The sequence below is a fragment of the Cnephaeus nilssonii genome (assembly GCF_951640355.1).
Source record: "Cnephaeus nilssonii genome assembly, chromosome: 10".
Lineage (NCBI taxonomy): Eukaryota > Metazoa > Chordata > Mammalia > Chiroptera > Vespertilionidae > Cnephaeus > Cnephaeus nilssonii.
In genome coordinates, this window is record NC_137081.1 from 49,883,086 (window position 1) to 49,906,195 (window position 23,110).

Sequence of the window (23,110 nt, forward strand, 5' to 3'; positions counted from 1 at the left end):
ATAAACTATTTTTTTCTAAATATACGTGAAATTTATTTATTTTTTGTTATGGGAACAGGAGAAACTTTGAAAGTAATAATTTCTGCTTCAAAACATATTTTACAAAATCTTTTGTAATGTTGTTACTACTGTGATCCCCTTACCTTTTATATTAATACTAGTGGCCCAGTGCACAAAATTCATGCACATTAAAAGGGAATTAATTAGAGGAAATGTTTTAATATTGCTATTTGGCCTTTCTCTATAATAGAAGTGTAAGAGATGAAAGAAAATTAGTAAAATGTATATGAAAATCTCCCTCCTGTCAGAGTCTGGGGTGTGCCACAGGACCCAGAGTCTAGTCCCCGCACACCCGCACGTGCGCTTTGAAATCGCTTGATACCTAGACCTGGCCGGCCCCACCCCCATTGGGAAAGACCCAGACTCGGCCGGCCCCAACCCTGTCAAGCCCCGCCGGGTTGGGGGCACAGCCTCAGGTCCCCCGGCCCAGCACTGAGGCGGAGGGGTGCAGCTTGAGGTCCCACTGCCTGGCTCTGGGGCGGGGGGCATGGCCTGAGGTCCCCCGTCAAGCCTCTCTGGGCGGGGGCGCGTGGCCTGAGGTCCCCTGACCCAACCAGGCACCACGTCGCCTCGGTCCCTGCTGATCAGTCATTACGTGTCATGGCATGATGACCATTTGCATATTAGCCTTTTATTATTATAATTGGAAAATAAAAAAGCAGACTATGGCTCCTCTTCATTCACCCTCCCTCTGTATGTGATGATGTCAGTTAATGTACACCCTTTTAAGCTGTTCACCGAGGGTTGGCATGGTGGAAGTTAGTGTGTCCCAATTCTCAGGCAACCCTAATGCCAAAAAGAAAGTAAGAGTTTTCACTTTCTAATGCAGGTGTTATGAAGGTATCTTGACTTATTGAAATAATGTCCGTTATTTTTTTAAATAACCTACTTTTATGCTATTTATTTGGAAAATTCCAAAATAATAATATATAGAAAAGTGAATATTCTATTTTTTCTGTAGGTTTTTTTAATGTTTTGTATTCATATATAGGTTAATTAAGGAAGTCATGGTTTGAATGCATATTCTAGTGGTATTTTTACCTTTTTAATTGAATCACAAACATTTCCCAAATTTCCCTCCTTTGTGCTTTCCAAAATATTTTCCCAAATTGTTTTTAATTCAAAAAAGAAATGTATTTTTTATGATTTGTGAAGGGATATGTATCCTATCTAATAAAAGAGTAATATGCAAATTGACCATCACTCCAACACACAAGATGGCTGCCCCCGTGTGGTCAAAGATGGCTGCCCCCATGTGGACACAAGATGGCCACCACAAGATGTCCAGCAGGGGAGGGCAGTTGGGAGGGACCAGGCCTGCAAGGGAGGGCATTTGGGCGTGATAAATCCTGCAGGGGAGGGCAGTTGCGGGGGACCAGGCCGGCAGAGGAGGGAAGTTGGGGGCGACCAGGCCTGCAGGGAAGGGCAGTTGGGGGGGGACCCAGGCCTGCAGGGGAGAGCACTTGGGGGGAACCAGGCCTGTAGGGAAGGGCAGTTAGGGGTGACCAGGCCTTCAGGGGAGGGCAGTTAGGGGCAATCGGGCTGGCAGGGGAGCAGTTAGACATCAATCAGGCTGGTAGGGGAGTGGTTAGGGTGTGATCAGGTTGGCAGGCAGAAGCGGTTAGGGGCAATCAGGAAGGCAGGCAGGCGAGCAGTTGTGAGCCAGCAGTCCTGGATTGTGAGAGGGATGTCTGACTACCCTTTTAGGCCCGATGCTAGGATCGGGCCTAAATGGGCAGTCAGACATCCCTTGAGGGGTTCCAGATTGGAGAGGGTGCAGGCTGGGCTGAGGGACACCCTTACCCCTTCCCCCCGTGCACGATTTTCGTGCACTGGGCCTCTAGTATATTATAAAAGAAATGAATGTGTAAAATAGAATAAAACAGTCTTCACCACCTCATTCACAGAAATGAGTTTCCCCAAGAGAGAAGCAGGGGTTGAGAGCATGTTATGAGAAGAGGATCAGAGAGGCAAGAGGAGAAGCTGGGGAGTGGTGCTCTCAGAAGCATTCTCATAAAGTCTTTTAAATGGGGACAGTTGAGTTGAAATGCACTAAGAGTGAATACATATGAAAAATAAAGGAAATTCATTGTTTTTCATTAAGTTGTCACTTTTTTACTTTAAAAAAGTTCAAATTTTAAAATAAAGGTGGCTAGAAAGCATGGAAAATGTGTTGCATATAATAGTCACTTAATAAATGCTGACTTAACATGCTAATAATTCTGTGAACATCATGTTTTATAGTTGAAACCAAAAAGTGGTTTATTAATAATAATAATGATTGCTATTATTACTATTATTTTGATGTGCCATCATTGGTTGGCAAACACTTAAGACTTTAATTTTCAATTCCCACTTAGGCCTCTTATGAAGGAGCTGAAGGGGAAATAAAATATACAGGATGAAAAGATGGCAATGTTGCCTCCCCCAGGACCTCAGAGCTTTGTCTACTTCACAAAACAGTCTCTTGCCCTCATTGAACAACGTATTGCTGAAAGTAAAACAAAGGAACCCAAAGAAGAAAAGAAAGACGATCATGAAGAAGGCCCAAAGCCAAGCACTGACCTGGAAGCTGGCAAACAGCTGCCCTTCATCTATGGGGACATCCCTCCAGGCATGGTGTCGGAGCCCCTGGAGGACCTGGACCCCTACTATGCAGACAAAAAAGTGAGTGTACTGGGATTGCAGTGGTGCAATCTCTGCCTCTTTCTGTATGGAAAGTTAGTTAAAATTGGAGTGGAATTGAGGGAAAATCCACATCATGACTAAAATATTCAAGTAAATACATATGTAGGATATTCAGAATATCTACTTTTTCTAATTTTTTGTTGAAACTGGTTCTATCATACCATTTTGATTTCCTTAATCTTTTAAAAGTGTTCAGCATAATGTTCTTCCTTTCTGGACATGCCTTAAATGCATACCAGTAGGAACAAAACAAGTGTCAATTGACAAGTCATGGGGATATGTCCAGAGTGCATTTTGTGGAGGTGACAGCTGACTCCCTGGGAGTCTATAAGATTGCTCAATTAATAATGAAGTTTGGAGAGCTGCTTCATTTCCAGTGTTGGAGAGAAGGAGGAGTCTGGGATATCAGGGAGGTAGGGCATAAATCAGAAAAATTTTCCATTGATTCAAGAAGAAGGGAAAAGAGTATCTTATAAAATTACCCAGAAAGTTGAGGAGAGAAAGGCTATTGCAATGAATAAGGATGAGAAATCTCCCGGATAATTTTGACAGACATATGACCCTATTCCCTCTTTGCTCTCATACTCCTCCATTTGTATTTCTCTGTATGATTCCTGTCACATCTTGTCTTTAATATATTAGAGTTATCATGTTCCTATTGCCTTTCTAGAAAGTTCCTTGAATGCAAAACTCATGCCTCATTTAAGTTCAAACTCCTTTCATTGCCTCTTACACTATAATTGCTCACTACACAATTGTAGAAAATAATGGATGAATGAATTTTAAACACGGTATATTGAAATTTAAGAAAACAGTACTTATACTCAAACACTAGGTATTCATTTTAAAACTAATTTTCAATGTAAAAGTGAACTTTATTTTTTTTTTAATTCTTTATTGATTTCAGAGAGGAAGGGAGAAGGAGAGAGAGAGAGAGAAACATCCATGATGAGAGAGAATCATGGATCGGCTGCCTCCTGCACGCCCCCGACTGGGGATCGAGCCCGCAACCCAGGCATGTGCCCTTGGCTGGAATCGAACCCGGGACCTCTCAGTCCGCAGGCCGACGCTCTATCCACTGAGCCAAGCCGGCCAGGGCAAAAGTGAACTTTATGTTAAATTATGTTTAGACATAAAACTAGTACAGTGAAAGAAACCAGGAATATTAAAAGGGCATCCAAAAATAATAGATTCAGATTCATTTTCTTGAGAAGAGTGTCACATGCAATTGAAAAGCAAGATATTCAAACTTATGTCCCCAGTTTAGAAAAATATTGACTATCAGAAGCCCACTCATTAGCTTGTATAAAATGAAGATTAAGTAACAACAATAAAAAGACCAAGTCAACGTGTTCTAGTGAACACGAGTAATTTGCCTGACAGTGCAGAAACGTAAGACAAGGATTTGAACTTGGACTTTCTGATTTTCAATCCAAAAACAATAGATTGTTTTAGTGTTTTGTTATGGCTGCTATTTACTTATTTGGATTTTAAATGTTTTAAGAATGTTTAGTTCTACTGGAATCATTTTAAAAAATTACCATGGGTAGTAGCAAGCACTTTAATTTGTGTCCTTTTATTTTTAGCTGTTATTAGTATTACATCTAAAATAGAAAAATTGATCTAGGTACTAGGATTATTCCAACTCTAATATTTGTGAAAATATTTTTTGAAGGAATTCATATTTTGGAGCACTTTCTGCTAACCATAACAATAGCCAACAAGGATTAAAAGTCTCAAGGTGTTATGGTAAAAATCAGGGATAGATAGTTTTTAATTGGTTTGCTTACAATGCAGTGTAGTGAATGAAGGAAGTTGTATTTTAAACTAATTCCAATGGCCACAAGTTATTATTACTGATGTGGGCATTGAAGGGATATAAAAAAAGAAAAGACACTGTATTTTGGGTGCTCTAGCAACACATGCTCATAAATAGTTCATTTCCTAACCTGCTTAGAAGTGATGGACTTGGAGTTCATTGGCCAGCATGATATATATAGGTGTTTCAATGGTACTGGAACTGCATTGCTTGAGTCTGATGGCAGTGTTACTTTAATATGACACTACCACATAGAGAAGAAAATTGCTGAGATTAATGTACTAAATTTTGGATTCTCAATTTCATCCTGTTTTCTTTTTGATCCTGCAGACTTTCATAGTTTTGAACAGAGGGAAAGCAATCTTCCGTTTCAATGCCACACCTGCTTTGTACATGCTCTCTCCTTTCAGTCCTCTGAGAAGAATATCTATTAAGATTTTAGTACATTCATATCCTTTTAAAATGCTTACTTGCAATGGTTCTTTAAAATGTAGTTTTTGCTCTCTTATTTAATATAGATTTTTAGTCCTTTCATACCTGAAGAGACTGTTTTTAGTTTATCATTTCAATATAATTTGGTGTAGGTCTCTCAGAGATTGGAAGAATGTCACTTTTAAAACTAAGGATAAATTACTCTGATGTATTACTCTCGTGTTCAAAGAGATTTTACAAAGTCTATAAACTTATTAATAACTAGAGGCCCAGTACATAGATTCATGGACCAGTGGGGTCCTTCAGCCTGGCCTGGGGTATTGGGCCTAAACTGGCAGTCTAACATCCCCTGAGGGGTCCCAGAATGCGAAAGGGCACTCTGCAAAGTTGCTGTTGCTCTGCAGCTCCTGCATTGAACGTCTGACCCCTAGTGGTAAGTGCATGTCATACCTGCCAGCCAATTGCTTAGGCTTTTATATGCATAGATTATTTTCTAAGAAAAAGATTTCAACAGGTGTTATAATTAAATAGTCAAAATTCCTGCCATGGTCGTTCATCATATTCCTTGACTCTAAGCTACCTTGTTCGGCATGCTTATCATGTGCACTATTCTGACGAACTGCATATTTATGACCCTGAGTAACCCTCCAGACTGGGCCAAGAATGTAGAGTAAGTGGGTATATGTACATTTTAATATGGTCTTAGTAGTATCATTGTTATACTATCCTTTTCCGACCAGAAATTATTCCATCTATAAAAATTGTGGTGTTTATCTTCCCATGTTATATAGTTTCTTTTCTTTCTATTATTTTCTCTTCTATGGTATTCACCTGACAGCAGTAGAATAGAATATTTAGAAAAGAATAATTAGATTATACAGTCTTTTCCAGAAGAATGAATGTATGAGACACCCTGCCTGTTGTTAGAAATGTTATATATTTCTTATCCTTGGCTATATTCCTGATAGGATCAACATAGGAACTTTCTAGGCATATCTAAACCTATGTTCTTAGAAACTTTCAGTACTTCTACTTTCTAGGAGAGCTTCCGATATGGACATTCTAAGGTTTTTGTGGTTTTTCTTGGAAAGACCTTGACTATTACTTTATTCTAATAGAGTAGGTCCATAAGCCAACAGCCACACTGCAGTAGATATCTTCCTTTGATTAGGAAAAAATAAATTATAAAGATTCACCTAGTGCTGTATTTTTTTCATATTTAACATCCCAATGGATTCTTGTGTCTAGGTACACTTTTACTGGAATATATACTTTTGAATCACTTATAAAAATCCTTGCAAGAGGCTTCTGTGTAGGAGAATTCACTTTCCTTCGTGACCCATGGAACTGGCTTGATTTTATCGTCATTGTTTTTGCGTAAGTACTACATTCAGTTTTGCAAATGGCAAACTCGTAAAAATCACAGACAGCACAATATTTCAGTAAGAACAATGCTTACATTTAAATAAAACTGTATAAAAGCTAGTCATTTGTTGGCAAATACTAACTTTTATAGGAAGATTATTTCTCACTCGAATGTGTATGACATCATTAAGATTGATCATCTCCCTCTGCACCCAGCACTTGGATGGACAGTCTATGTGGTGCCAATTAGGTTCACACATTTTCCAAGTTCTTACTTAAAAACTAATAAAACTTGTTGGAATCATAGGAAAAAAAATAGGTCTTTAATTATAAGTATGGTACCCTTTTTATTAATATATACTGTTCAAATGCTAATAAGTATATTAAAATATATATATATATATATATATATATATATATATATATATATATCCTACCTAATAATAGACAAATATGCAAATTGACCATACCTCCAACACACCCACAAGCCATGCCCACAAGCCACGCCCACCATCCAATCAGAGCATGCAAATTAACCCAAACCAAGATGGCTACAGCCACAGAGAGCAAGGTTTCCTAGGTAACAGAGGAAGCCAAGCTTTCTGCCTGCCCTTGCCAGGCCTAAGCCTCCACTCAAGCTACAAAGTTTCAATTATAGAAGGTAAACAAATTCAAACAAATGGCGGCAGAATGGAGCTTGAGAGAGCAGGCCAGGGTTGCTCCCGGCAACAGGGGAAGCAAAGCTTTCCGCACACCCTGGCCGGGCCCACCTGCTTAAGGCAACAAAGTTTCAATTATAACCCCAACACAAATGGCTGCGGGCCTTGGAGGGAGCCCCAGGCTTGGCTCCGCTCCAGGCTACAAAGTTTCAATTGTAGAAGGAAAATAAATTCCAGATACCAGGGCCTCTACTTGGGTTGCCAGGGGGCATGGCCAGCCTGCAAACCACCACAGGCCCCTCGCTCAGGCCGCCCCACGCCCCAAGGGAACCCCCACCTGATCCGGGACACCCTTCAGGGCAAACCAGCTGGCCCCCACCCCTGTACCAGGCCTCTATCCTATCTAATAAAAGAGTACTATGCAGATTGATCATCACTGCAACACACAATATAGCTGCCCCCATGTGGTCAAAGATCCTGCCCCCATGTGGACACAAGATGGCCACCACAAGATGGCCAGCAGGAGAGGGCAGTTGGGAGGCACCCAGCCTGCAAGGGAGGGCAGTTGAGAAGGACCAGGCCTGCAAGGGAGGGCAGTTGGAGGTGATCAACTCTGCAGGAGAGGGCAGTTAGGGGTGACCAGGCTGGCAGAGGAGGGAAGTTGGGGGCAAACAGGCTGTCAGCAGAGTGGTTAGGGGATGATCAGGCTGGCAGGCAGAAGCGGTTAGGGGCAATCAGGAAGGCAGGCAGGCAAGCAGTTGGGAGTCAGCAGTCCTGGATTGTGAGAGGGATGTCCGACTGCCCGTTTAGGCCCGATCCCGGTGGGATCGGGCCTAAACGGGCAGTCGGACATCCCTTGAGGGGTCCCATATTGGAGAGGGTACAGGCTGGGCTGAGGGACAACCCCCCTCCGTGCATGAATTTCATGCACCGGGCCTCTAGTATATATATAAAAGGCTAATATGCTAAGTGTCCTTCCCTCCATCCTGGTAATGATGTCACATGGCAATGCGCAGCTTCCTCTCCCTAGCGATGACTAGCCCCCTTGCAGTTTCTTCAGCCCAGGAACACAACTTGCTTTATAGCCAGGTGCAAACATTTCCCACTTTAACCAAATGTCTGTGAAGTGTTTTCCCATGCCTCATCTCATTTGATCCTCACAGAACTCCTGGAATAGGTTGATAGGAGACTCGGTGGAATCCTATTTTCTTTTCATTAGCCGGAAAACGGAGATTTAGAAAATTTAGAAACTTGACCCAACTGAAAAGAAGTAAGAAATGGTGGAACTTGAAAATGACTTCAGGTTTTCTCACTGCGCAGAATATAGTCAAACACTGCTGCAGTTAAATATTTTACCTTTTATTCTCCCTGCGTGATCTATAATAATAATGTGCTTCTTGTTGATATTTACTGCTATGTTGCTGACAATTACCTGAAAGAGAAGTTGGAGTGCTTCACTGGGTTGGAAAAAGTTTAGCTAAATCAGAAAGCAGGTCTAATTAATCAAGTTTGTTCTATATCTATAAAAGGCTAAGTTGACTCGCGCATGCACAGTACATATAAAGCCATATAAAACTCTCTCTGGTGCCAGTCGCATGCATGTGTTTTGATCTGTCATTGTCGATCATGAATTTAGTTGACACTTCTATTATAGAGAAAGGGCGAATAGCAATATTAAAATATTCTAATTAATTTTTTTCAATGTGCACGAATTCGTGCACCAGGCCACTAGTATATTTTATAAGGGCTGTCACTGCATATTAAACCTAACATTATGCATTGTATATGTATTACACATGCATCCACAGTTTATTTTCAAGGAGAAAAATATTAACATATAATTGTAATTTATTCACATGGTTACTTTCTTCCAAAATATGTCAGAAACATTTAAAAAAAATTTTAAATCTCAAACCTAGATAGAATATTTTTGGCTCTATCATTTTGATGTACAGGTAGTGGATGTTCATTAAAAGAACTTAGACAAAAACGAAGGGTCTTTAGATTTCTGGACTCTGGTTCCCTCACCCCCTGTCCCACCTCCTTGTCCATCAAGCTCCCTCCTTTCATGATCACACATGACTGCAGTTGTACCTACCACTTGCTGGTGAGACAACATTGTGTCACCCAAGGCTGCCACTTCTCAGGGGGTGTCTCCTTTATTATAGAAATAGACTATACATACCATAAAATTTACTCCTTTAAAGTATAAAATTCAGTGTTCTTTGTATGTTCACAAAGTTGTGCAGCCATCACCACTCTCTAATTTCAGAATATTTTCATCACCCCCAAAAAGCAGTCACTTCCATTCAACCCCCACCCCCCCAGCTACTGGAAGGCACTCAACTATGTTTCATCTCTATGGATTTGTCTACTGTAGTCTTTTCACATGAATGGAACCATATAGTATGTAGCCTTTTGTGTCTGGCTTCTTTCACTTAGCTTACAGTTTCTCAGGTTTGCCACTGATGTTTTATAAGATTATTAAATATCTATATTACCATAATGTTGAGATCTAATAACTGAAGCATGTTATTGTTTATTTAGGCATTTAAGTGTATAAAACCATTTTAATAATATATTTACATTTTGCTCACACCAAATATGTCAAATAAGATCTATATTAATTCAATTAGGTATGATAGGAAAGAAAAGGTTTGCAGAACTATATTTTTAAGACTTTCCAAATGTGGGAAATACCTTGACTAAAGGCAAAGGTAAGTATCATAGACTCTATCTAAATTCTGAATAACTCTGATTTAATTCTACAGGTATTTAACAGAATTTGTAAACCTAGGCAATGTTTCAGCTCTTCGAACTTTCAGAGTGTTGAGAGCTTTGAAAACTATTTCTGTAATCCCAGGTAAGAAGTGATTGGTGTGAAGCATTAGGCCACTCATAACTCCAACTATTTGGGAGTTGTTCTTTGTGTTTGTGTGTGTGTTGTCACTGTGTTTGTGTATAAACTCCCCTATTGCAGATATGTGACAGAGTTTGTGGACCTGGGCAATGTCTCAGCGTTGAGAACATTCAGAGTTCTCCGAGCATTGAAAACAATTTCAGTCATTCCAGGTGAGAGTTAAACACGGGGGCTGACTTTGATCATTTGGAGAAAAGACAAGAAAGACTTTCTCTTATGCAAATTTAATGAATCTTATGTTTTTCAGAAACCTTATTAAAAGTCAGCCTTTGAGTTTAATCAATTGCATGGGTCTTAGAGGATGAAGATGGCCATTTGGCTCACATCTCAACTTGAAATTTTCCCTCCTGTCTAACAGTTCATTTCCCATTTGACTGATTCAGGAATGAAAATTTCAATTTGTTTACATTGCTTTTCATAGAGTTAAGAAAAGAGAGAGAAAATATCAGCATGAAGGTATTGCATGACATATTTCTTTTATCTTTTCTCAACAAACCATTTCTTAACTGAAAATTAGTAAGTTGTCACTATACATTGCAAGTCAGCCTCTTTGTTTTAGTACTAGTATATAGAGAAATGGTTTGTTTGACAAGAATTTACTGAATTGACACTTTTAAAAAATTATTTTTTTACAAGTGAGTGTGGATATGGTTTGAGCAACCAAATTTTTTATTTTGACAATGTGGTTATTCATTGGAAATATTTTACAATTTTTAATTGTTTGCAATAATATATGGAAACAATATATAAAAACCAGCAAATCCACCTTTTTGACCTAGTGGGCTTTTTTTGAGTTAGGCTGTTTAAGGTCACTGACTTGATATAATGCATGCGTTTCCAGGAAAGCTGTGTTTGTTTGTTTCTCATTCAGAAACTTTATTTCATTATGAATACCTTTTTTTCACGCCCTCTGCATTCAGGCCTGAAGACCATCGTGGGGGCCCTGATCCAGTCTGTGAAGAAGCTCTCAGACGTCATGATCCTGACGGTGTTCTGTCTGAGCGTGTTTGCGCTGATCGGCCTGCAGCTCTTCATGGGCAGCCTGAAGCACAAATGTCTGCGGGCTTCCCTTGAAAGTAATGAAACATCAAGCACGTTGGACGACCTTGATGAAGAGCTCTACAGAGGTACGACTGTCCCTACAGTGGTTCAGAGGTTGAAATAAAGCTAAAAGCATTGATCTCGTTGAAGGCTAAATGTTGCTTTCATTTTAATTATTTCAAAATTATTCAAATATGTAGAAAGTTGCTACAGTGTGAATTTGGATCATATTATATTTTTAATCACTCTCCCTGGTTCAAAGCTTTCTAGCAGTCCTGGTATTGGAAGCATGAGATACTTTCATAATTCTCAATTTCTATAAGATAAAAAAGAATAAATTTGCTCTAGAGAAATCAATTTAGCTATGAATTAATACTATTAACTTTTACATTTCATCATAAGATATATTTTATGTATTTAATTTTATTGTATAATCTTTACCTATGTTTATTTTATAGTGTACTTTATTATGTGAGAATATAATTATATTTACATGTATATTATATTTATAACTATAATAGTATTATATACTTTTATTAGTTATAATATAATGATATATCAATTACTACATATTAAAATGAATGTCTTGATAGTATTTCTAAACAGTTCCATACAGCAAAATAGTTTACTCAGATTTATCAGCACTAACCTTATATTATAACCAATGACGGATTTTACAGTTCTTTCTAATGGCTTCTTCAATCTCATTAATGCATCACATCAAAATTTAGTTTATCAGAGCTAGTTCTAAAGGTACCATATCAGATGATCTACACACATTGTCTCAGAATTCTGCTAAATTCACAAGTGTATTTTAGAGTATGTTACAGAAAGCACGAACTGTATGTCTTCTAAACAACTTATCCCTAACACAGTTTTTCTCACCAGAACTGTTGATAAGTTTGGGTGAGAATGAGATCTAGCAAGATTGTGCTTTCTCACACTTGCAATGTGTCTGTATGATGTTGCCTGCATGAATGCATAAACCTTAAAGATCATTAGACTCAGAGTGGGCTGTAAGTCGAGAAACCTTTCAAATGTATGTGCCTGTGATGGAAGGAGATCAGGGAGTAAGGTCAGGATTCTCCTTGGATAATAAAGAATTCTATACATCATTTTCTTTTACTTTACTTGTCCACTCACTGGGGAAGATAAAAGCCAATAAAACGTAGCTAATATATTTAAATACTGTAAAAAAACAATAAAGATATAATCCAAAACAAGAAAACGAAAGGTTTGCAAATAAAATGTAATTTTCTTTTACTACAGGCTTTTGATGAAGAATTTAGCATATTTTTCTTCATTTTTATCTTTATTTTTTGTTTCTAATTTTTGTTAATATGATCTTACATTGTATTTCCAATTTCCAAAGAATTTTATTCCTCAATTCATATGACATAAAAGTAACATATCTATGGTAAATTATTTACATTTACATACTCTTGTGAATCAATGTACAACTTTTATTTAAACAACTTTTTTTTTTACTAGTCCTTTTACTCTTATTCTTGGTTCCATTACTGAGTTTGGAATTTGAATGAGTTTTTTTTAAACCTTCTGAAATGGTCTCAAGCAATTTTTTTTTCCAAAAAAAGTAGAAAGAGTCCCTGAATTTTGTAGTGTGTAAATTATTGCCTTTACACATGAGGGACAGCTAAGCCAACAATAAAATATTATTCCATAATCATTTGCCTCAGTTCTGTACATTATTCTTGATTTTCTTCTGAAATATAGGCTTAGAGAGGAGATGTTCATTATCATGTGTATCACCGTTCATTGCCTGGCCCATCAATAAATATTTGAGGGACACTATATGAGAAATACATAAATAAATAAATAAATAAATAAATAAATAAATAAATAAATAAATAAATAATAAATGCATATTGCCTAAATGTGTGTGAATGTCTATATTAATTAATTTGCCTGCTGCAGCTTACCCTCCATAACCTTCTACTGTTCAATTTCTTCCCACACAGAGTATTTTTATTTCTTGGAGGGATCTAAAGATGCTCTCCTTTGTGGTAACAGCACAGACTCAGGGTACGTAGTATTTGTTTTTAGTGTAAAGACTTAAAAAAAAAGGAAAAACATATTCAGATTACTAATAAGAACCTTTGATTCATATTGTTTTTACATATTTCATTGCACCATTTAATTCCTTCTGCCCCCACAGTGAGTTCAGACTTTATACGGTTCATTGTTATTACTACATACCTTTGAACATAAAACTTGGAGGTAGTGTTTAAATAAAAACAAGATATACATCATATAAGCCTTAAGACAATATAAAAAAAAGATTTCCAGTAAACCCCACCAAACTTTGGTGGGTTACTTTCCAGCGTTGCTTCTTTCTGAAGAAAATCAAATTTTCTTTCCATCCTCAAATTCTCATTCTCCAATCAAGTGTGACTGATAGGTGACTGAATGCAGTGACATTTGGGGCACTCTAAAAAAAAAAAATGGATCCCATGGGCTTGGGTAAAGACATTTTAAGAATCTCATATTAATGCAAATATCCACCTTGCTGTTTCTCCTGCACACCAACTTTATTTCTGCTGCAGCATTTTGTACTTGATCTCCTTCTGCCCAGATAGATATCTCTTCACCAGGGCATATATGCACTGGAAACATAAAAATAAAGGTGATGAGGTGGCTGCTCCCAAAGACACCTCAGAACACTGTTTATTTGGCATCATACATACCAATCCACCAGTTTGAGGAAGGAAAATAGTCTTAAGGCTACAAATCTTACACAATTGCTATGTTTTGACTATTCTTTACATATATATGTATATTCTTTACAATAATATATATAATACACTGAATGGCCAGATTATTATGATCTCTGAACGCATAATAATCTGGCCACTCAGCATATGTGTGTGTGTGTGTGTGTGTGTGAGTGTGTGTGTGTGTGTGTGTGTGTGTGTGTGTGTGTGTGTGTGTGTGTGTTAGAGGCCCGGTGCATGAATTTGTTCATGGGTGGGGTCCGGCCAGCCTGGCCAGGGGTAGGGGACATGGGCAGTTGGCTGGCCTATCTGTTGGTCAAACTGCTGGTCGAGGGGACAATTTGCATATTAGCTTTTATTATATAGGATATACATTGAGTGGCCAGATTATTATGCATTCAGAGATCATAATAATCTGGCACTCAGTGTGTGTGTGTGTGTGTGTGTGTGTGTGTGTGTGTGTATGTCATATATGTTATTGTTTTTAGAGAGAGGAAGGGAGAGGTAGAAAAGAATAGAAACATCAATGTTGAGAGAGAATCATTGATTGGCTGCTTCCTGCATGCCCCCTATTGGGGATTGAGCCTGCAACCTGGGCATGTGCCCTGACCTGGAATCTAACAGTGACCTCCTGGTTCATGGGTCGATGCTTAACCACCCATCTACACCAGCCAAGCTGCTTTGACTATTCTTGATTGTGATTCACTCCAAGAATAATAAAGGTGGGGGTTGGGGGGGAGACACAGTTTTGTTAGAAGCCTATATCAGTCTTTATAGATACAATAACTATTATATGGCATCTGGTGTATGTTTCTAAGTTTTAATGGTGATGATGATGATGTAATAGCAGCTACTATTTATCTATGTGCAGGGACTAGGCTAGGTAATTTGCATACATTATCTTCTTTAAACTTAATAAGAATCTTAACCATTTGAGATAGGTGTTATTATCTTGTTTTCACAGAAAGAAGGCACTGGCCTTGGAAAATTTAAGTAATTTGACTAATTTATCAACTAGTAAATAGTAGGGGGTAGGATTCAAACCCAGTTCCTCCTAACTCCAAAAAAATGTGTTCTTAATTAATTTTCCCACTTTTCTGTAGATTATTTAGCTTGTATCCCGAAGCCACTCTGACTTGTTATTCCTTTCCTCATTTAGTCAGTGTCCAGAAGGGTACATATGTGTGAAAGGAGGCAGAAACCCAGACTATGGCTACACGAGCTTTGACACTTTCGGTTGGGCCTTCTTAGCCTTGTTTAGGCTAATGACCCAGGATTACTGGGAAAACCTTTACCAACAGGTGAGTGCCAAGAGAAACATTCATTGCGTAATCTGATGTATGGCTCTTGCCTGCTTTAACTATGTGATGTCTTATTCAATTTAGAGTGGAGAAAACTCTATTGTCTTATTACTAAAATTAAACATTTCTGCTTCCAGCACTATTAAATGGATAGTTCTTGAATGATAAATTACTTTATTATCTTTCCTGGACTTATTTGATCTCTAAATCTCCCCCACCCCCCTTTGTAAATGTAGCATCCCATAATACCCTAAGTAAATAGCAAGAAATATAATGTAATATTCTCTCCTACCTCTCTTGAACAAACTATGCTTTCCTCATGTGCCTTTCTGCTTGGAGTGCCCTAACACCCAGGCTGTTCTATGCTCACCATGCTTTATTTTTTGAACTCCCATATACAATTGTTATAGACTGAATTGCATGCCTCCAAATTCATATGTTGAAATCCTAACTCCCAGTACCTATCAGGGGGCAGTGACCAGCAGTGGCAGAGGGGCGATTTGCATGGCTCCAAATTCATATGAGGAGAATGACTATATTTGGAGCTAGAGCCTATAAAAAGGTAACTGAGTTAAAATTAATCTATTAGGGTGCATCATAATCCAATCTGACTGGTGGTCTCCTGAGAAAAGAAGATTCAGACATGAGCAAGAGAGACACCAGAAATGCACACACATGGAGAGAAAATGCCATGTGAGGATTCAGTGAGGAGGTGGCCATCTGCAAGCCAAGGAAAGAGGCCTCAGGAGTTCATACATGCCAACACTTGCATATTGAACTTCCAGCCCTCAGATTGTGTGAAATACATTTCTGTTGTTTAAGCTACCCAGTCTGTAGCATTTTGTTATGGCAGCCTAGCAAATTAACACAAGAGTTAAAGACTCAATTCACTTCTCTAAATTCTCCTCTTCCAGTTCAATTGCTCCTTGCTCTAGACCTGCATGCCCTTTGCAGATTATTCAGTTTAAAGAATCTATCTCTTGTACTGCAATTGTTAATTCACATGGTCATCTCCCCTAACTTCATTGTGATCCTCTTGGGCCTTTGGGCTCTATCTTTTCCCCAAGAGGAAGGAGACCAAAAATGATTATTCTGTATTATAAATACCTAGAGGTACATGAAAATTCATACACTTGGGGGGGTCCCTCAGCCCGGCCTGCGCACTTTGGCAGACCAGGAGCCCTTTGGGGATATTTGGCTGATGGCTTAGGCCCGCTCCCCTAAGCTGCAATCTGGCCTCCCTCTGCTGGAGGTGACGGGCTGGGCGATTGGGGGACAGCACTGGCCAGTGAGTGGCCGTCAAGCAGCCGGCCCCACCCCTCGATCGCCCCTCCGCCACTGCCAGTCATTGCCCCCTGATTGCCGTCCCTCCCTCTGCCCACTGGCATCCACCTTGGCTGGCCTGGCACCACCCGCTCGCTGGCCCTGCCCCCAGACCAGTCGTTCCTCTGGTCGGTCAGTTTGCATATTAGGCTTTTATTATATAGGATAACCAAAACTTCTCTCAATGTGCCACAGATTCTTCTTTTGGCCTGTTTTATGTTTATTTAATTTCTGAGAATATTATAAATGAATATAGAAAGGAAATACAAATATAAAGGAAAAAAGGAATATAAATGACTTTTAAGTATGCAAAAAGATATTCACCTTTTCTGCAAATTAAAAGTGGCATAGATTTTTTTACCTGTCAGAATGACAAAGATGAAAATGTACATCAAAAGAGAAATACTGTCTGACTAAGATATGTAGAGGAAGATATTCCTGGGAACCACTGGAGAGAGTAACATGGGAATTTCTATGAAAATTAAAGTGAATATACCTATTGAGCTAACAATTACACTACATACTAAGAATTTATCCAAGATAAGACAACATTAACTGATAGAAAAAGGATTTGAGTAACTAGGCATAAGAGATAGGACTTTTTTTCATTTAATATCTATACCATTTGAATTATTTTTACAATTTTTATTGTTAAATTTTTAGTAAATGTTAATTAAAAATAAGCATAATATGGATAAATAAGTTCAAATGATGGGATTATCTATCTTTTATGAACAAAATGCATCATCGCAAATATTTCTTGTTAGAGAACGAATTTTAAAATTAAAAGGCACTATTTATCTAGTCCTATAATTTAAAAATGAACAAAGCAGTTAGTTTTTTGAGTCATTTTTAGACTGGAGAAAATTTTTCAGGATTATTCTACTTAATAATAATAAAGAATTATATCTAATTTCAGTACAAGTTTAATTGTTATATACTTTATACTAAAAAGTATATATTTTAATACTGATTGTTTTCCATGAAGATATAATTTTATCCCTTTATAGTTTGATAACATGAGATTATGCAGAACTTCCCAATTTGCCCTTGCTTAATATGTCATTCAAGTTGAAACCATTTACCAAAAATACTTTTTTGTTATTAAAATAATGATTTCCATTTTCCCCTAGACACTGCGTGCTGCTGGGAAAACATACATGATCTTCTTTGTTGTGGTGATTTTCCTGGGCTCCTTTTATCTAATAAACTTGATTCTGGCTGTGGTTGCCATGGCCTACGAAGAACAGAACCAGGCAAATATTGAAGAAGCCAGGCAGAAAGAGTTAGAATTTCAACAGATGTTAGATCGACTTAAAAAAGAGCAAGAAGAAGCTGAGGTATTGTTATTTGGCTTAAAATTCTTCCTAGAAGTAGAAGTGCAGAGGGAACACAGCGGCCCTGTGGCCAATCCTCCACCTTCCCCAGGGCGATTTTCCTTAATGGATTCCTTTATATAAACTGAATCTTCATTCTGGTGCGGTCAAAGGAACCAATTCCGGATTGAGTTACAATTGATGTCTGACCCAGTCCACTTTCCCCCATAATCAGCACAGAGAATGTTCTGTTTCTCCTAAACCTGTTACCTGTGATTCCTCAGTGTCTGGGGCATTGTGCAAAGTCCTAAAACATGATGTATTTCCCCAGAAAATTTGTACAGAAAGGTTTAGGAGAAATTATTTTAATGTTAATATTAACAGATACTCTATAGGTAGAAAGAAAAATGGGTACCAATTTTTGTTAATGTAAAGATTTTTAAGATAAAAATGTGAGCTATTAAAAAAATTATACTTATGGTTGTGGCCACTTTGGGCTAAGTCACAAATTTTTAAGGATTTCTCCTTAATCCTCTCTCCAAAGGGGTAATTTAGTGGAAAAGTTTGAGAAGGTTTGTACTAAGAACTAAAATTTCAAGTATTCTGCAAGTCTTAGCACTCATTTGATGGTTTGCCTAGTTAAATCTCTTCAAGGAATCTAACCTATTGAAGAGAGAGTAGTAACCTATAATGCAGAGAAACTTGATGCAGAAAAAATGTTCAGTGCAGTATTTTAATAATAGTAACTATCAGAAAGCATTTATATTTTCAAAAATTAGAAAATAGTTAAGAGGGTTATGATACTTTTGTACCTTAGAATATTTTTGAACCATAGAATTATGTGTTTTAAGAATATTATGACAGAAAAAGGTGTTGTTATAACAATGTATTGAGTGGTAGAATATAAAATTGAGTATAAGACATAAAAATTTTAAAAATTACTTATATAAAGACTGGAAGAAATAGTAATACCAGTTATTTTGGGGGGTGTAGGATTATTAGTGATTTTTATTTTTTATTCACAATATATCTTCCAAAATTTTACAAGGATTTTTTTCTATAATGGTTATCTCAGGAATTTCCTAGGGAACTCCTAGAAGTCTCTTTCATTTTCTTGGGATATCATTCTGTGATAATTAATTTTAATTTTCAGGTAACTTACTCTTCACTAAGCTATAAAGGGCCTGATCCTTTTGATACTATTGCATTAATTATCTGAACAAGATATGCAAATTATCTTATCACATGGTTTATGCTTTATGTCCCAGAATTACCGAGTAAAACTTTCACATGTATTATTAAAGTTACTTTACTATAAATATAGTAATACTATGTAATAGTTTAATTCCAGAACAGAACTGCACTTTGTTATAGTGCAGGAGAAGCAATGAATACATACTTTGTACTAGTAAGATCTCTGATCATAGTGTCAAGAAAATGACATTTCTTCTCATACAAGGGACATGATTATATGCACAATATAATTAAATTCATGGTAGAGAGGTCTCCCATCATCACATTTCCCCAACTTTGGAAATGACTCACTGTATGTGTGACATCTGGATCCAACAGGCAATAGCGGAGGCAGCAGCCGAATATACCAGTATGAGGAGAAGCCGGATCATGGGCCTCTCTGAGAGTTCTTCTGAAACATCTAAACTGAGTTCTAAAAGTGCAAAAGAAAGAAGAAACAGAAGAAAGAAAAAAAATCAAAAGCTTTCCAGTGGGGGAGAAAAGGGAGATGATGAGAAATTGTCCAACTCGGAATCAGAAGAGAGTATCAAGAGAAGAAGTTCCCACCTTGGTGTTGAAGGCCACAGGCGAGCCCAAGAAAAGAGATTGTCTACCCCTAACCAGGTACCACTGACATTATCAAATGCATGTCACCAGAGTTAGGATCATTGAGCAGAATGCTCTATTCTGAGGGAAGAGACCTCAGGAGAGGAGAGTGAGTGACCTCATTGGTATGTTTTTTAATGGGCATTTATGGGAAGAATATGGATGTACATAGTTTTCCATTTAGTTTGTAAGGAGCTTATAGTTTTGGAATTGTCATATCTTCTCCAACAAACACATCTTCAACACAATATATTAGTGAGAACCATTGTAGAAATGAAAAGAGTACACTAAAAAAGTACATTTTTATTCAGTCTGTAATGCCTATATTGCTTATAAACTAACCTCAGACTAGTATTTTCTCTTTTCTTCCACACTGTAGGTAATATATCACCCAAATATCAGTCACCTAAGCTGGAAAGACACTAACATCTAGTCCCATAGGCTGTTATTTCTGCTCATGTGGAATTTATCTTGCCCTTTTTTTCTTTTTCCACTGAAACCTCCATATTTCAGGTCTCTCTGCCTGCAAATCTCCAAGATAAACCATTGCTTCAATTCTCTTTGACATTTTTATTTTCCATTGTACAATGTCTCCAAATAATTTTTCTAAATCAAAGCTGTCCCTCTGCTGAAATCAAATAAAGGAAAAAACTCTGTTGAGTAACTACTGCCTAGAGAACAACACCCACATGTTATTCGGCCTTATCTCCTACCTCTCTGTACTGTACCTTCAGGTACACGGAGCCCACCATGATTTTCCACTCTCACTACATGCCCCGTACTTTCATGCCTTTGTAACTTAGCACATGTAGTTTTCTCTAAGTGGGATCATTTTCTTCCATGTTTTCCTTCTGGCATAGTGCTACCTATTCTCCACCCATTAGTTAGGTGCCACCCATCCCCCAAGTTTCCCCTTGTCCTCCCCACTGCCCTCAATCAGTTTTTTCAGTGCCCCACTCACACTGACTCTTCTTCTCTTCTATGTCTTCATTTCAATTTCCCAGCTTCTAAGAGTTAAGCCTGCAAGACCCTGTCAGACATGCATAGGAACAAAAGATATAGTCCCTGCCTTCAGACCTTGTTATATGCATTTTTTCTATTACTCCCTATGCCTGCCACTTTGTCCTTTACATAGTAAAAACTGACATTTATTGAATTAGATACTTCCAAAGAAAATGCATTCAGTTTGGTCTACAGACACATAAAACTGAATGTTTATCCTGGACATGAGTCATATAAATGTAACTTTTCCCCTCTTTGGTATTGGGCAACTTCTTTTCCAAAATCTAATATTTTATGATTTTGTAAGCTTACTAGTATTAAAAGGTCTTTCTTAAAATGCCTTAACTGAGCTGTCAATATGTAAGGTAGAGTTCCAAGCAACGGAATGCAAAGAAGCATACAGCTTATAAATAAATCAGGAGAGTTTAATACTTATAGAGCTTTAGGAGTGATAGATTAAAATCTAAATAACAGGTTTCAATATCAAATTATTTTTTGAAGTAATATGTCCTTTAGAGCAAAATGGATGGCTTAAGAGATTGTCTACCCCAAGTCACTCCAGGCCACTCCAGGCCAGAATAGGAGAGAGCTGTGCAGCAGCAAGTGATTTTCCTGGTTCTGAAAGGATGGATTCTTCCAGCCTTTCTGTCCCTTGGTTGGAAGAAGTTGTCTTCTTGCTTAATCGCTTTGTTTTGAAATATGTCTCTTTTCAACCAATGTCGAGCCACTGGCCCTCAGGTCAATGGTCTCGGTGGTAATTACGTGAAATGCACTTCTGTTTTAGGCGCTTCAGCAGATACGTGTCATCTTTTCTTTTTCCGCAGTCACCGCTGAGCATCCGTGGCTCCTTGTTTCCTCAAAGGCGCAGCAGCAGAGCAAGTCTTTTTAGTTTCATGGGTCGAGGAAAAGATAATGGATCCGAGACTGAATTTGCCGATGATGAGCACAGCATTTTCGGAGACAATGAGAGCAGAAGGGGCTCCTTGTTCGTGCCCCGCCGACCTCGGGAGCGGCGCAGCAGCAACATCAGTCAAGCCAGTAGGTCCCCCCCAATGCTGCCGGTGAACGGGAAGATGAACAGTGCAGTGGACTGCAACGGTGTGGTCTCCCTGGTTGATGGACCCTCAGCCCTCATGCTCCCCAATGGACAGCTTCTGCCAGAGGTGATAATAGATAAGGCAACTTCTGATGACAGTGTAAGGACATTTTAAATAGCTCAGGCATGGCTCGGCCCTGGTCTTGCATCAGTCAGTCTTTTCTGCTGGAAGGGCCTTCTCTGCCCTGTGAATGGCTCTGCATTTTGCAATACTTGGTAGAAGCACACCTTTCACTCACTAACTTAATCCTTTTACTATGTGCTATGGGCATATCACTCGAAGATATTTAAAACCCCATTTTTAAAAGTTGAGGTAAAATTGATATATATTAACATTAGTTTCAGGTGCACAACATAATGATTGACTGACTATAAGACGCAATTTTTGAAAAAGGTACTTAGTACCTATTATTATTATACTTGAAGATTATAAATCATCCCTTTATAAAACAATTTATAAATGATATATGTCAGCATAGAAAATGCAATGATAATGCTGATCATATTAGTTGATAAGTCCCATTTTTGTAAGGAAATTTGGAGTATTTGCTACCTTCTGCTATCTTTTTCAAGTTACTACTTAATATGTATTATACCTTAATGCAAGGGATCTTATTTGAGTTGTTAATAATAGTAATAAGAATAGTAAACATGTGCTTAGTATTCACAACAGCCCTATGAGGTGATGGTATTGTCCCTGCTTGACAAAGGGGAACTGAGGCACAGAGAAATGAAGCTAATAAATGGCAGTTGAAAAGTTCAAACAGAGGCCCTCTGTTTCAGAGCTTGTGCTCTAAACCACCATAGTGGTAACATAGAAATAAAACAGCTCTGCTTTTTTCCCCCCATACATAAGTGAAATTTACTGTTTTCAATGAAAAAAAACTCCTTGATCAGGAGTCCATGAATAAAAATATAACATCAGAACACACATGAATACAAACACACACATAAAAAGAAAACCAAAGCAACCATTTCTGGAGTTTAGGAATCGCTAAGTGGTTCAAGGGTCTGATTAGGTTTGAAAGTGAGATCTGTCTAGTTTCTGGAGTTTCCAGGTTACCTCTTTAGGCCACTCACTGCCTTACTAATACCAGCAAGGTCTCTGACTAACCTAACAAGCTTTGAACTCATGCTACTTATTCATGTATTCCTATTTGCAGACAATGTAGCATTTCAAGTGAGAATCAAGTTCCATCAAAGCCATGGCCACACATATTTCAGTTTGAATGAATGCATGTGCTTTTAGGTCACATGTGACCTCTGTGCTGCATGACACAGCTTGAGGCCCTCTGTCAAGGCAGTTTTCCTTATCAAACACGCATGTTCAGTTTCTGTGGAAGCAGATCCTTGTTGAGTTTTGCTTTTTGATGTATGTTATCTGGAAAAGATTATATTCGTTTTGAAGATCATTTCATGTTTTTAAATGAAATGTTTTCATTTCATTTGAATTATTGATTAAACAATTGAAATTGTTCATTCCAATTGTTGATGAAACAAATTCTTGTCCTGACTTG

The 23,110-nt window shown here is 38.0% G+C and overlaps 1 protein-coding gene across 1 annotated transcript in view; it reads left to right on the plus strand.

Annotated features, from left to right (window-relative positions):
• SCN9A (sodium voltage-gated channel alpha subunit 9) overlaps positions 1 to 23,110 on the plus strand; it is a 133,709-nt gene that overhangs the window by 58,396 nt on the left and 52,203 nt on the right. Inside the window, exons 2-12 of the mRNA XM_079782446.1 lie at positions 2,421 to 2,727; positions 4,898 to 5,015; positions 5,579 to 5,669; positions 6,248 to 6,376; positions 9,795 to 9,886; positions 10,864 to 11,070; positions 12,964 to 13,027; positions 14,876 to 15,017; positions 17,474 to 17,680; positions 19,229 to 19,513; positions 21,322 to 21,693. Of these exons, the coding sequence (XP_079638572.1) occupies positions 2,470 to 2,727; positions 4,898 to 5,015; positions 5,579 to 5,669; positions 6,248 to 6,376; positions 9,795 to 9,886; positions 10,864 to 11,070; positions 12,964 to 13,027; positions 14,876 to 15,017; positions 17,474 to 17,680; positions 19,229 to 19,513; positions 21,322 to 21,693 (1,965 nt within the window). The 5' untranslated portion in view covers positions 2,421 to 2,469. The remainder of the gene's footprint in view (positions 1 to 2,420; positions 2,728 to 4,897; positions 5,016 to 5,578; positions 5,670 to 6,247; positions 6,377 to 9,794; positions 9,887 to 10,863; positions 11,071 to 12,963; positions 13,028 to 14,875; positions 15,018 to 17,473; positions 17,681 to 19,228; positions 19,514 to 21,321; positions 21,694 to 23,110) is intronic.